This window comes from Eucyclogobius newberryi, unplaced genomic scaffold, assembly GCF_026437365.1.
Source record: "Eucyclogobius newberryi isolate DKJ021-1_F unplaced genomic scaffold, fEucNew1.0.hap1 SCAF_10, whole genome shotgun sequence".
NCBI classification, from domain to species: Eukaryota; Metazoa; Chordata; class Actinopteri; order Gobiiformes; family Gobiidae; genus Eucyclogobius; species Eucyclogobius newberryi.
The window spans coordinates 34,938,170-34,952,756 of NW_027315724.1; the positions used below are offsets into that span (position 1 = coordinate 34,938,170).

The following is a 14,587-nucleotide window of genomic DNA, read 5'->3' on the forward strand; positions in this document are numbered from 1 at the left end:
GCTGCATAAAACTGAAACGCAGATTTTTTACACATCCATTCAAGTTTAATCTACTCACGAATCTATTAAAATATGTATAATGCACAATAACGTTCTTCATAGTCTGTTATTTATCCATTTATACATATTCATACAACATACATGTCACAGAAAAAGGTTTATTGCCATTGTCAGTGAATAAAAACAAGATTCACAAACTAGGAACTTCTTTCTTCAGTGAACATGAAACAACAATATAACAGCCAAATGTATTAAAACATAAATACAAATAAAGCATGAATAAAAAATAAAATAAAAATGTCTTCACTAAAAATAAATAAAAATAAATAAACTTACACTAAACGGAATTAATAATAGTCGAATTCAGAAGAAGTAACACAGTAAAAGCTGTTATTGTTCCTGGCGCTGTTTGGATTGGCGGCGCGTGCAGATGGGAGGGCCACAACCGCAGAAGTCCCGCCTCGCGACGTGGATCCTGCCGGAGCCTCCGAGGCTATAAAATGAGGCAACTTTGCGGAACCGGGACGCACTTTCTGTCCGACTTTACCCCGCTGCGGAGAGCTCCCGCGCGCGACCCGCTCCAGACGCACCGCTGAGACACGTGGAAGAATCCCGCTCCTCCTCCGCACGCACCGCACCGCACCGCACCGCACCGCATCCGGGCCGAGCACAGCAGAGCGCGCGGGGCAAGAGCGCGGGGCAAGAGCGCGCGCGGGGCCATGGCGGGGGACGGGACGGACCAGCGGGCGCTGCAGTATGAGCAGACTCTGGTGAGTGGCTCTTTTCCACGCGCGTCCACGGTCTTTATTGCGGAGCTGCTGTCAACGCGTGATAAACTTTTTTAAAACGACTGCTTAAACGCGGTGTTGTTGGGCCTTTGTCAACTCGAGTGGGACATTGTGAAACTTGTGTCAATGTAGACTGAGGTGTAATGTTGTTGTTGTTGTGTTTAAAACACGTGCTGTGCCTCATTGAAGCACAACACGGATGAAGTTATTGTTGTTGTTGTCGTGTGTGAATTATCAGCCAAAATCCACAGAGAGGGATTTTTTGTTTTGTTTTGGAGTCGATACCGATATCCGATATTTGCCTTCGCCGCTGTGGCTGATAACCGATATTTGCTGATGCTGATACAAGTTTCGAAAGTGTGACATTTGTTGCGTGGTTGTTAAAGCACGTGCCCGTAGTTTTTTAACCTCATTGTTTTACTGTTTCCACTTTGACTCATTGACTCATTTAAATGATCCGATGTCACAGCCTGTTGGACGTTCTAGGCTTTCATTTAATTTACTAATCACAAATTGTCTGTTTTATTTGTATTCTATGACTAAATCTTTGTGCACTGGTTTGGCTGCTGCGTCTCTGGTTGTGTGTCTGTGTGTGTAAGGAGCATCTACACAATACACAATCGAGCTCTTCTTCCTGTTGGAGGAATAATGTTGCATAATGACCACAAATAAAGTCCGATGTTCAGTCTGAGCCCAGGGCCCTGGACTGTAGCTGTACATTATACTATGCATTAGGTCTGTGTTCTGGTCTGAACGTAAAGCACGTTTTATAGGTGCGTTCACTCTGCAGGTGCGTTCACTCTGCAGTTCACTCTGCAGGTGCGTTCACTCTGCAGTTCACTCTGCAGGTGCGTTCACTCTGCAGTTCACTCTGCAGGTGCGTTCACTCTGCAGTTCACTCTGCAGGTGCGTTCACTCTGCAGGTGCGTTCACTCTGCAGTTCACTCTGCAGGTGCGTTCACTCTGCAGGTGCGTTCACTCTGCAGGTGCGTTCACTCTTTGGCAGCCCTGTCATACATGAACTCTTGGTTTTAATGCTGAGGCTGTTTTATCATCTTCTACAATCTTACATTACAAAGCTTTTATAAAGAAATAAGTAAATTAAAAGAGAAGCGAGAAACCGTTCTTTTATATTCCACGGATTTCTTCTCCTTAATAAAGGCAGGAAATTGTTAAGCAACTTTACAACTACAACAACAACAACAGATCGTCGAGAGCGATGGAAATCAAAAGCCGCCTTGTTTTGCATGGATAAGCATTAAAACACACTTCCCATTGGAACTAAGTGTGGATTGAATTGCTGTATTGTTTTAAAGTGCCGTACGTAAGATCTAATCCACAGATAAATCTCTAACAAAGTCACAAAACCCTGCACAAACAGGAGGGCATCTGGCATCAATCATTCAATATGAAAACCACTGCTTGTGAATATCATTTACTGTGGAAAAGGCAAAAGAAAATGATATATATCTGTGATCTATTGTGTTTGGGCGACACTTTCTAACCCTTTACGGCTCAGCTCTTCTGGGCCGTTTCCCCTCCCACTGATTAGGCCTCGTTTTTGTTTTAAAAGTCTATTAAATATTCCCTGACTCCAACATGAAAAGCTCTGTTTCGACAATGAGCGAAACGGTCGACAAATTGTTTGAATCGAAAGCCACAGATATGAAAAGTATTCAGACAAGCATGTACTACTCCTGCTGCTACAGGTAAAAGTACAAACCCATTACTATCATAACGACTCGCAGTACGGCTGGTGTGACGCTTAACTCTTTCCATTCGTTTCATTTATTGACTCAAGATCCAGCCATTTCAAATTAATGATCATCTTGAGTCTTTCTTAATCAAGAGATCTACAGCCAATCCTACGTCTGCTGTAAATCACCTTTTTACTTCAGTTCAGACTTTGGAAGAAGAAATGAAGAGTATTTTTCTGTCTGTTTATTTTAGAAGGATCCATATGGTCCAGGGTACATTTTACAAAGTACAACTTCCAACTCCTTCATCGTCTACTGCCACTGAACAACTTATACACCGAGTATTTAAACCATCATATTTGAAGTTTTAGCTCGCCCTGTAACTATCTTCTGTCATCGTTATTCTCTCTTTTATAACGCGGCCGTACGGCTCCGAGTGAGTGATCAGATGACTTTATTTAACTCTAAAAATCAAGAAATAAATGCAGCGTGTTCATGAATCGGGCTAGAATCCAAATTGTCTATAAATATTAAGGGTCTAAGTATCGAAACATTGATATCACGATTATTGTTTGGAGATATATTGTCTTTTAATAAAAACTACCTAAAATAAAGACAAAAACCTCAAAAAAAAGGAAATAAAGTGAGATCTGCTCTTTCGGGTTCATTTTAATGCCAATGCACATTTTTCGAGACCTTTTACAGGCACATTTTGGCACATTCCTGATGCACTGTGAAAATATAGTCTGAATAACGTTCTAGATGAGGCTGGGCGATTACAGAAGCCCAAGTCTTTATGCCATTTTATCGCCAAAAAGGTCCAAAACCCACACTACTTTCCACCTCCTGTGCGCATTGTAGCTTGTGTGTTTGTTGAATGAGTTGTTTTATTGGCCGAGCGGAGCCATTGAGCATGAGCCAGGCTTTAAATCCAACTTTGCTCCTGTGTTTCCCAGTTTAAAGTGTGTCTTTGTGCGCGCCCTCCTCCTCGGGACTGTGCACGACCCGCTGCAGCAGCCCAGGACCACTCGGCCCTCTCTCAAAGCAAATGTGCAAAGGCTTAAGTCATACCAACTGTGAAGTGAAGTAAAGTCGAGCTCTAACATATCTAGGGCGATGTACATTTACTTTGCATGATTATTCTGTGCAGCTCTTTGGTCTGGTTCATCAAATGTGCTGATAAAGTTGGATTGTATTCGCCAGAAAGAGTCTTACACTTTCTATAATCTGACTAAATACTTAACTTACTGTTGACTGGGATTGTTTTCAGTCACTGCGTTATGAGACAAAGTAAAAGTAAAAGTACTGTGATTCTGTTCACCTTTTTCTTTCATTCCTGATCATTTGTCATATGCCATAAGTCAGGGCATTCTACTGCTTAAATATTAAATAGTCTTAAATTACTGTATTTTCTGGATTATAAATCGCTCTGGAGTCAAACAAAAACATGTATAATAGAGACGAAAAGTGGCAAGTCATTTTTTTGGGGAAATTTATTTTATAAAAACCGAGATCAAGAACAAACTTGAAATGTAATTTAAAATAATAGATTAGAGAACATGGTGAATAGGTGTACGTATGCTAACGCCAACACCTTCAGCTACATGACGTATGCTAACGCCAACACCTTCAGCTGCATGACGTATGCTAACGCCAACACCTTCAGCTGCATGACGTATGCTAACGCCAACCCCTTCAGCTGCATGACGTATGCTAACGCCAACCCCTTCAGCTGCATGACGTATGCTAACGCCAACCCCTTCAGCTGCATGACGTATGCTAACGCCAACACCTTCAGCTGCATGACGTATGCTAACGCCAACACCTTCAGCTGCATGACGTATGCTAACGCCAACACCTTCAGCTGCATGACGTATGCTAACGCCAACACCTTCAGCTGCATGACGTATGCTAACGCCAACACCTTCAGCTGCATGACGTATGCTAACGCCAACACCTTCAGCTGCATGACGTATGCTAACGCCAACACCTTCAGCTGCATGACGTATGCTAACGCCAACACCTTCAGCTGCATGACGTATGCTAACGCCAACACCTTCAGCTGCATGACGTATGCTAACGCCAACACCTTCAGCTGCATGACGTATGCTAACGCCAACACCTTCAGCTGCATGACGTATGCTAACGCCAACACCTTCAGCTGCATGACGTATGCTAACGCCAACACCTTCAGCTGCATGACGTATGCTAACGCCAACACCTTCAGCTGCATGACGTATGCTAACGCCAACACCTTCAGCTGCATGACGTATGCTAACGCCAACACCTTCAGCTGCATGACGTATGCTAACGCCAACACCTTCAGCTGCATGACGTATGCTAACGCCAACACCTTCAGCTACATGACGTGTGCTAACGCCAACACCTTCAGCTGCATGACGTATGCTAACGCCAACACCTTCAGCTGCATGACGTATGCTAACGCCAACACCTTCAGCTGCATGACGTATGCTAACGCCAACACCTTCAGCTGCATGACGTATGCTAACGCCAACACCTTCAGCTGCATGACGTATGCTAACGCCAACACCTTCAGCTGCATGACGTATGCTAACGCCAACACCTTCAGCTGCATGACGTATGCTAACGCCAACCCCTTCAGCTGCATGACGTATGCTAACGCCAACCCCTTCAGCTGCATGACGTATGCTAACGCCAACCCCTTCAGCTGCATGACGTATGCTAACGCCAACACCTTCAGCTGCATGACGTATGCTAACGCCAACACCTTCAGCTGCATGACGTATGCTAACGCCAACACCTTCAGCTGCATGACGTATGCTAACGCCAACACCTTCAGCTGCATGACGTATGCTAACGCCAACACCTTCAGCTGCATGACGTATGCTAACGCCAACACCTTCAGCTGCATGACGTATGCTAACGCCAACACCTTCAGCTGCATGACGTATGCTAACGCCAACACCTTCAGCTGCATGACGTATGCTAACGCCAACACCTTCAGCTGCATGACGTATGCTAACGCCAACACCTTCAGCTACATGACGTATGCTAACGCTAACACTTTCAGCTACATGAGGCACAGACAGAACTGTGGTAAGTGTCTGGTATGTTAACGTAACATATGAACAGTTATTCAGATAACTATAGCATAAAGAACATGCTAACAAGTTAACCAAAGCATCAGTTTGACCCCAAATCACTAAATCATTTGAATTCTTCTTCCTCTGTGTCACTTCTAAACAACTCCAGAGGAAGAGGAAGTGCAGATTCTTCTGTGTCGCTTAGAACCTAGAGCGCCCTCCTGTGGTTGTCAGTGTGAAAATAATCGACATGTGAAATGGTGTCGCCAGTGTGAAAATAACAAAATGATATACTGTATGTTAATAATCACATAAGTCGCTTTTGAGTATAAGTCACATCCCGGCCAAACTATGAAATAATACAGTATTTGATAATTGTGCCATTTATATTTGGTTGTGATTTATTGTGGACTCTAATATTGCTTATTCATACACAGTTCGTGCATTATTCTCAGTTATCCTCCACACATGAGCTGAAGTCCTTCTGTTGCCATGGCCGTCTGGGTCAAACCAACAATCAGTTTATAATGCACTTTGTCATAATGAAAAAGTCTTCATGTATTCTAAGTAACTTCCTCAATGTAAATACATGGGACGAACAGGCTGAATTCCTGTGGTTTGTACAAACATGCATCAGACTGTGGGCTGCAGGAACAGTGTCTTTGTGCAGCTCTGTGTGGGACTGTTGTGGGCTGAGAATCCTCAAAGAGCCCAGTGTGTGCGGCTCAAACAGGCTCAGGCTGGAGCCCCAATGTGCCAGCGGGAGGCGATTTACTGTAGCCATACAAGCGTCCATACTGCAGAGGGACGGGTCAGATCTGTGGAGAGGTCATTTTTGAGCAGTTAACGCACCGGTGATGAGATGAATGCTTCTTCTCCGTGCCAACGGTGCACCTTAAGTATGTTTGTTTTGCATGTTTGATTCAGATATGATTGAACTATTGTTGTGTTCTGTATTCATGTTTTTCCAAAGAAATAAAAATGCATGAATAGTTTCAATCTCAGTGTGTTCTCTTCTGGTTGAACGATAAAACGAGCAGAAGATGATATAAAACAATTTTTTAAAAAAAAGTGGAGGTTTTGTTGATTTTGACCTGTTTGTCAGGTGTTAAGTGGCAAAGTCTATTTGAAATTGCAAAGTCATATAATGAATAATAATTGACTTTCATTTGTGCAAAGGTAAAGATTTATTGAGGGCCAATGCAACTCTCTTCCCTAGACAGAGTGTAGAGAAGAAGTCTAATTACAAGCAATATATTGTTTCTTGATAATGATTTTATGGCCATGGAGATTGCATCATCTGCAACAGAAGGATGGGCCTGTGTTTATTAGAAACAAGCTCAGCCTTCTGAATTATAACTATAAACATGTACTGTAGGCTCCTCCCCTATGGTACATGAGGTGTTACAGCTCAGTGGGACTTTCCAGGTTAGATGAAGCTAAATAAAGGTATAAAACAAGTTTAGGCAAAACACAAGAGCGCTCCAAAAATCATTATTTATTATTATTATTTGTCCTAGTTTCTAGTATCATGCTAGCTTGTTTCTTGTAGATCAGGGGTGTCCAAACTTTTTTCACCAAGGGCCGCATTTTGAAACTTAAACGGGGCAGAGGGCCACAGACAACTTGACAATGTCGAATTTGTTGAATGACAAAGTGAATCATTCGAAATTTTGCATTTGACGAAATTGCGATGAGCCTCCACACCTTTTTAATTAGACCTAGAATATTAATATTAGATATGCCTGAATTTACCCAATTTCACAGTAAAAAGTACTACTTTTTGTTGTTTGGGCCGACATAGCAGGAAGCTGGAGAGCCAACAAAAATTGATTTTGAGGGCCGCATTTGGCCCCCGGGCCCTAGTTTGGACATGCCTGTTATAGATGCTTCATGTGTACAATATTTGTCAGTATAAATATTTAGTTCTATTGCTCTAACATGTCATAATGCCATTGGAAGCTGCATCGTAACTGCCGACGACGACAAAAAGGACAACAAGCCACAGATTTCCAAAGAAGGAAGTGAAACTAGTTTTTTGCATTCATTTCTGTGGCGTTCTTTACATGTCGTTTACTATATTCTAGAGCTGTACGTTTGGCCTGTGGACATTTCCATGACTTTGATATTGTCTCGGAGCTCTCTTTACTGTCGGGTCAATGAGTCGTTGACCTTTCTTTATGTGCAGAGAAAAGGCTGCTTGCATAACGTTTGCTCAGAGTTAAGTTGTAACAGTCTCACCTAAAGAAGATAAGCATCAAAAGTCTTTTCTCTTCTGGCAAAGCGTGTTATTGTTTTCAGAAAAGTACAATTAAGTAAAGTTTAATCTGGCGTTTCAAATTCAATGTGGTCACACACGTTTACACAAGACTAAAGTAAATGTTTTCTAATTTGGGAAACACTTGAGAGAAAAAGACATGAATGTTGAAGTTTGACAAGTGTTCACTCTATTGCGTTTTATGCTAATGATTAATCAGACGAAGATGCCAAAGTCTCGAGTATTGGAGTGTTTCTGGATTTTGATTGTATTGAGGAAATATAATCACTCTAGAAATATTTTTTGGACATTCACCTGTTTTTATGAACCTATAAGAGTGCAGTGACGTTTTGTGCAGTGCCCTCTTCACACTTTTAGTTAAAATAAACCTTTACTTCTTTCCTTCAAGAAGTAACAAAATACCAGCCTATGCTGTTTGAAGCTGATGGACAATATGCAATTTTTTTTTAATATTGTCCAACCAAGATTTGTTATAAAACACAATTTTTTTTAATTAACACTTAATTTAAATACACTGCCTGTCCAGAAAAAAAGGGTCACACGCTCTAATATTTGACATTTAGCCTTTAGCTTTGATTACAGCACACATTCTCTTAAATGATTTATTTCCATCCAGTGTGTCGTTATTCCTCATACAGATCTTCAGTGTGTCATTATTCCTCACACAGATCTTCAGTGTGTCATTATTCCTCACACAGATCTTCAGTGTGTCGTTATTCCTCACACAGATCTTCAGTGTGTCATTATTCCTCACACAGATCTTCAGTGTGTCGTTATTCCTCACACAGATCTTTAGTGTGTCATTATTCCTCACACAGATCTTCAGTGTGTCGTTATTCCTCACACAGATCTTCAGTGTGTCATTATTCCTCACACAGATCTTCAGTGTGTCATTATTCCTCACACAGATCTTTAGTGTGTCATTATTCCTCACACAGATCTCCAGTGTGTCATTATTCTCCTTCCTCTTTAGATGTTTTCTCTGCTCGATGCCAGTGATCTGACCCTCCTCAAACACACTGACATCTAATCCATGACCACAGGATTTGTCTTTCCACACGGTTGTTTCAGAATCGCATCAGTCGGGTTTAAATACCGTGTTCCCCAGTCGGGGGCTGGGACCTGCTGTGGAGGGTTTAGACGGTGCAGTGTGTATAAGCAGGACGTTCAGTCTTCTGAGCCAATACATAACGACTACAGCGATGACACAAATGCAGTGCTTCCTGGGGTTTGGTGATGGATGATGTGGTGAGGATTGTGTGCTCAGCTGATTTGTGTGACTCTCTGAGCAGCACTTCGGCCTTCCTCCTTTCTTTCAGTCGAACATGGGACAGACACGTCAATACTTTAATGCTGTGTTTCTCAAACAGTGGTGCTGGTTACCTGATGGTATGCAATATGAATATTTGTTTTAGAGACAAATGTATGCACGTTTTAGTCTTCTTTTGGGTTGATCATTATTTATACCTTATCCATGGTTTGTTGTGATTTCAGACCTGGTTTAGTCTATATTTTTAACATGTTTTGCCCCAATTTATTGATATATTCCGGGTTTAAATCTAGAACTTGCAGAAGCAAATATTGTCTTCACTTTGTGTGAAACGTTTTGAGAAACTAAGCTTGATACAAATATTCATTCATATTTTTCTATGTCCACAATTTTTTTTAAGAAGTATTATCAAACATGCGATGCAGTTTACACATTCTTGGCTGATACTAGATGATCTTATTAACCATTATTAGGTTAATTAATAATCAGGATTATTTAAAGACCAAATAAATTATGATTGACTTTTTTCCATTTGTATAAAATTGTCAATTTCATAACTAAATTCATTTTTTTAGTTCAATCAAAATAAATGTGACAGTTTTAGAATTTAAACAATATTTAAACCAAATAATTAAACAATAACATGTGTATGAACTGTCCCGACCAAATAAATACAAAATTGAGTCCTTTTTGCTCATTCTGTCTCAAAAAAAGTGAATCTAAAAGTAACAAAATTTTTTGCTGATATGTCTAATTAATCATTCAGAAAGTTTGAAGAAGGAAAGAAAATGTAGGATTTTATTGTCCTTTTGGTTGTGACGTTAATAATCGTTACACTAAATATTTTGTGACGTCTCTAGTGTTAACCCAGAATATTTGAAAAGAATGGCCATTATGTAAAATATGTTCACTTCAAAAGATTATCAACACAATGGGCCAGTCTAATATACATTGTGCTGATGTCAGTAATGCATATTCAGCCTTTTGTCACATACATTTCTATTTATATCTAGCTTTTCCCCAACTACAGTGTAAGTTTCTGTGACTTGGATTTGCAACATGAGAGTGAAGACCTAATTTAAAAGACAACATATATTATTCTTATCAGAAGCTGGGCAATATGACAAAAATGGAATCACAATTGTTTCTATTATTTGTATTAAAACAATCATAATTTCATGATCAAGACTGACTTTTAATCCTTCCAAAGTCTGAACTCTGCTCCAAACATGCTTTTTCTGCCTCAACATTAGGAACAAAATAAATACTATTAATGAATTACCCAGTTCTACAGTAATTGGTTGGCACTATGTATTAATGAGAGAGACTAATACTAATGGCGCTGCTTTCTGGCCGTGTGAACTGGTGCATTCTGCAGCAGTCGCCTTGTCGTACGTGGCCGTGGAGGGATAACGCCGGGCTGAACTCACAGCTGACATATCAGTGGATGTTTGGAGCGTTATCAGCTGACTGCACGAGGAAGTCTGTCTCCAACTGTTTCGATAAAAGCTGCTGCATGTTGAGGCGTCGAATCTGTCCTGTTCACCTCGACTCTCCAAACCACTTCTCCACATCTTCTTTCACTTGCGCTAAAAATCTTTGTTTGCAATTAGTCTATTTGTAGAGCTGGGTTGAAAAAATCGATTTTCTGATTTTTAATCGATTCGCATATTAATGACCGAATATCGATTCGTACGTCCAAAGATCGATTTTTTTTTATTTTTTTTTATTTTTTTTTTTTTATTAAAATTCTTTTCTACATTTCCCTCAGTGAACTTCAATCTACCTTCAAGAAAGATGATTCAGGACTCCTGGATTATCTTTCTTGAAGGTAGATTGACCCTTAACCTTTTCATCAGTCTTCCATCAGTAACTACCAATACTCTGTTTAATATTGATATAATACTAGTTTGAATATGTTGCTTCTCTACACAGTCATGAAGTGAAGGAAACGGTTCAAATACATTTTTCATTTTTAATAACATTAACCCCCGGATCGAATCGAAATCGAATCGGAAATCAGATCGAAATCGGATGGGATCTGAGAAAATCGGAAAAAAACGATTTTGAAACGTAAAAATCGGAATCAAATCGATGCTTGAAATTTGAATCGAAACCCAGCTCTATTTATTTGTAGTTCAAATTAACAGTTGTGTTATATATTTAAAATGTTGCCTAAAATGATACAAATTTCATCACACAATAGCACATTTTTTAAGTTTATAATTTAACTTCCTGTTTGTAATTGATGACATCACATGAGGAAATGACCCAGCAAACACTGAGCAAAAACTAATTTAAGGTCAATTTTTTTTTGTTGGACTAATAAAAATATATGAGAGCAACTTTATTTTGTTGAATTAATGTTTAGAGGGTCAAAAAAACCCAGCTTAAACTTTGACTGGAATGAGTCCATTGTGTGATGTCACTTCCTGTCATTTTCTACAGGTTTTTCAATGTTTTCTCCACAAATACCTGCTCGATTGGTGTAAAACTATAATTTTTATTGACAACTCTTATAAATACACCAAATAAGTCAAAATTTGGAAAGTGTAAAAACCTGTTGTACTTCACTTTAAGCGAGTTAAAAAGCGTTTACCGTATTTTCCGGAATTTACGACGCACCGGAGTACAAGTCGCACCAGCCAAAAAATGCATAATAGAGAAGAAAAAAAACATAAGTCGCACTGGAGTATGAAATAAGGTTGCAAGTGTAAAAATAACAAATAATATCACATGTCGCTCCGAAGTATAAATAGAAGTATAAGTCGCACCCTGGTCAAAACTATGAAAAAAGGTGCGACTTTATAGTCCGAAAAATACGGTATTAACTGGAATAATGACATAAACCGTCAGTACTACTACTACTACTACTACTACTACTACTACTACTACTGCTGCTGCTGCTGCTGCTGCTGCTGCTGCTGCTGCTGCTGCTGCTGCTGCTACTGCTACTGCTACTGCTACTGCTACTGCTACTGCTACTGCTACTGCTACTGCTACTGCTACTGCTAGTACTAGTACTAGTACAATAGATGGATTTTTAATAGTAATATTTTTCAGATTTTGACAAATTTGAGAGCTATGGGGGAAAAGTGTCATAACTCGAAAAGCAAAAAGTGCTGCGTTTATATTTGCGTCGAGTGTAGTTCACTTTAAAGGAAAAGTTAGAGAAAATGCACAATAAGTGAAAAATGTTTGTCACATATTCAATACTGTAGAAATCTAAATGTTTCCCTTTTGTATTTCTTTTGCCGTACATATTGACAGACTGTTTTATGTGATGATGGATGTTGTAATTCGAGGAAATTCAGAGTCATTCAGCCTCGCAAAACCGTAGCCACTCAAAAGCACAGTTTAAGTACAAATACGACACACGACAAAGCAAGAAATGATTAAAAATATGCTTTTACTGTCATATCTTTGGTGTCCCATCTATGGAACGGTATGCATCGAAGTCAATGAATTCTAATGATAAAATGTTTATTCCTGTGTTTTTTTTTTTTTTTTTTAAATATTGATGGAATTTAATAAGGATTTGATGTTTTTTTTGTTATTGAAATGCATCGTCTAATATTGTGCAAAGTGAGTGTGAACGATCATTAGGACCGAAACGTGTAGAAGTAAAGGAGTGTTTGAGTTTCTTCAAGCCGCTTTTTGGGCTCGTCCTCCTTTTGAAATGTATTGATTTCAGTAATATTGATCCCCCTCGACATCTGGCTGAACCTTTTCACAAATACACCGTGGAATCAAAAGATCAGCGGAGTTAAGCGAAGAATGACGTCTTTTGTTGTGTATGAAGACTGTACGGCCCTAGAATAATGAGCATCCTTGTTTTTTGTGAGAATCTTAAGACCGTGCTTTCATTCAAGTCCGTTTTTATAATTGGCTCATGGGAAGAAGTCAGTTTAGAAAGGCCTTTATTGGTCAGTAACACCTGCCAAATAACAATTGACCCTGTTGCGATCTGTATTTTTCTATGAACTTCTCACACTGGAGTTAAAATGATGGAGGCAAAGGAAGACGGACGTTGACTTTGTTCACTGTCCCATGGCCGCGTTTCCAGATTTCCACTGTCTCCTTAATCCAGTGACGAGGAGCCTTTTTTTAAACGATCTTACACCCGAGTCACGGTCTTCAAGAAGCCAAACTGCAGCGCTTTAAATCCGCTGAGCAGACAAGACGAGGCGACAGGCAGAAAATGACCGAATAAACTTTGTACTAGAGCTGGGTTGAAATAATTTTCCAATTTTTAATCGATTTGCATATTAATGACCGATTATCAATTCTTATTATTATTATCCAAAGATAATTTTTTTTATTTTTAATTTTTTTAAATTAAAATTATTTTCTACATTTCCCTCAGTGAACTTCAATCTACCGTCAAGAAAGATAATTCAGGACTCCTGGATTATCCTTCTTGAAGGTAGATTGACCCTTAACCTTTTCATCAGTCTTCCATCAGTAACTACAATACTTGTAAGATTTGCTGTTTAATATTGATATAATACTAGTTTTAATATGTTGCTTCTCTACACAGTCATGAAGTGAAGGAAACGGTTCAAATACATTTTTCATTTTTAATAACATTAACCCCCGGATCGAATCGAAATCGGAGCAAATCGGATGGGATCTGAAAAAAATCGATTTTGAAACGTAAAAATCGGAATCGAATCGATTTCTTGAAATTTGAATCGAAACCCAGCTCTACTTTGTACTAAACATCCAGTCGTTACACACCGAATATTGGTCTAGGGGCCAACGTTTCATTTCTGGCGTGGACCTCTGCTGTAAAGCTGGGCGAAGTGTTGAAACGCGATCTGATTCCTCGTAATCGGCTGTGTTGTCGATATTGTCGTCGCGTCGCTGATTATTAGAAACGACCGAATCTCGTCTCTTATGGATTATACTGCTCCTTGTGTAGGTGCGGCCCTCACAAAGAAGCTTTATTCATAATTGTTATACATTATTATGCAACAAAGAGCGATTGTGCCTCCAGCTATTGTCATGTGAGATGTGACGGCCGAGAGACCATTGTAAGAGCTGGACCAGGGGAACCACTTTAAGACTGCGCTTTACAGTATAATCCATAAGAGACGAGATTCGGTCGTTTCATACGTCATAAGGCGCTGGTACAGCTGGCAGCCCGGTGTAAACGCTCTCTCTTCTTTCTCACACTTGTGCTTTATCTCCTATATTTTGTAAATATAGTTAGTATATTTTTTCTATTTTACTGTACGATAGGGACACGCGCTGGAATAGTTTTTTTAATTCAACTGTTTTTGACTTTTTTCGGCTGGATTTGAGCGTTTTTCGTTGCGTTCGTTGTGTTGTTGTGACGTGAGCTAGCTCCGAGCGAGCCCACCAGCCCCCCCCCCGCGCCCTCCGGCCGCGCTAAAGTACGGCGTGTCGTCGGTACACGTTTATATACACGTTTATATGAAAGAGGAACTTCACGAACGATCAGGACACGCACTGGAATCGCTTTA

General features: G+C 39.9%; 1 protein-coding gene across 4 annotated transcripts in view; it reads left to right on the forward strand.

Moving 5' to 3' along the window:
- The first annotated feature begins 688 nt into the window (after window positions 1-688).
- The window catches only part of clcn2c (chloride channel 2c), a 197,781-nt gene continuing 183,882 nt past the window's right edge, over window positions 689-14,587 (forward strand). For all 4 annotated transcript variants that reach the window (XM_072455762.1, XM_072455779.1, XM_072455771.1 and 1 more), the window contains exon 1: window positions 689-770. In XM_072455762.1, coding sequence (XP_072311863.1) covers window positions 720-770 — 51 coding nt within the window. In that variant the 5' untranslated portion in view covers window positions 689-719. The remainder of the gene's footprint in view (window positions 771-14,587) is intronic.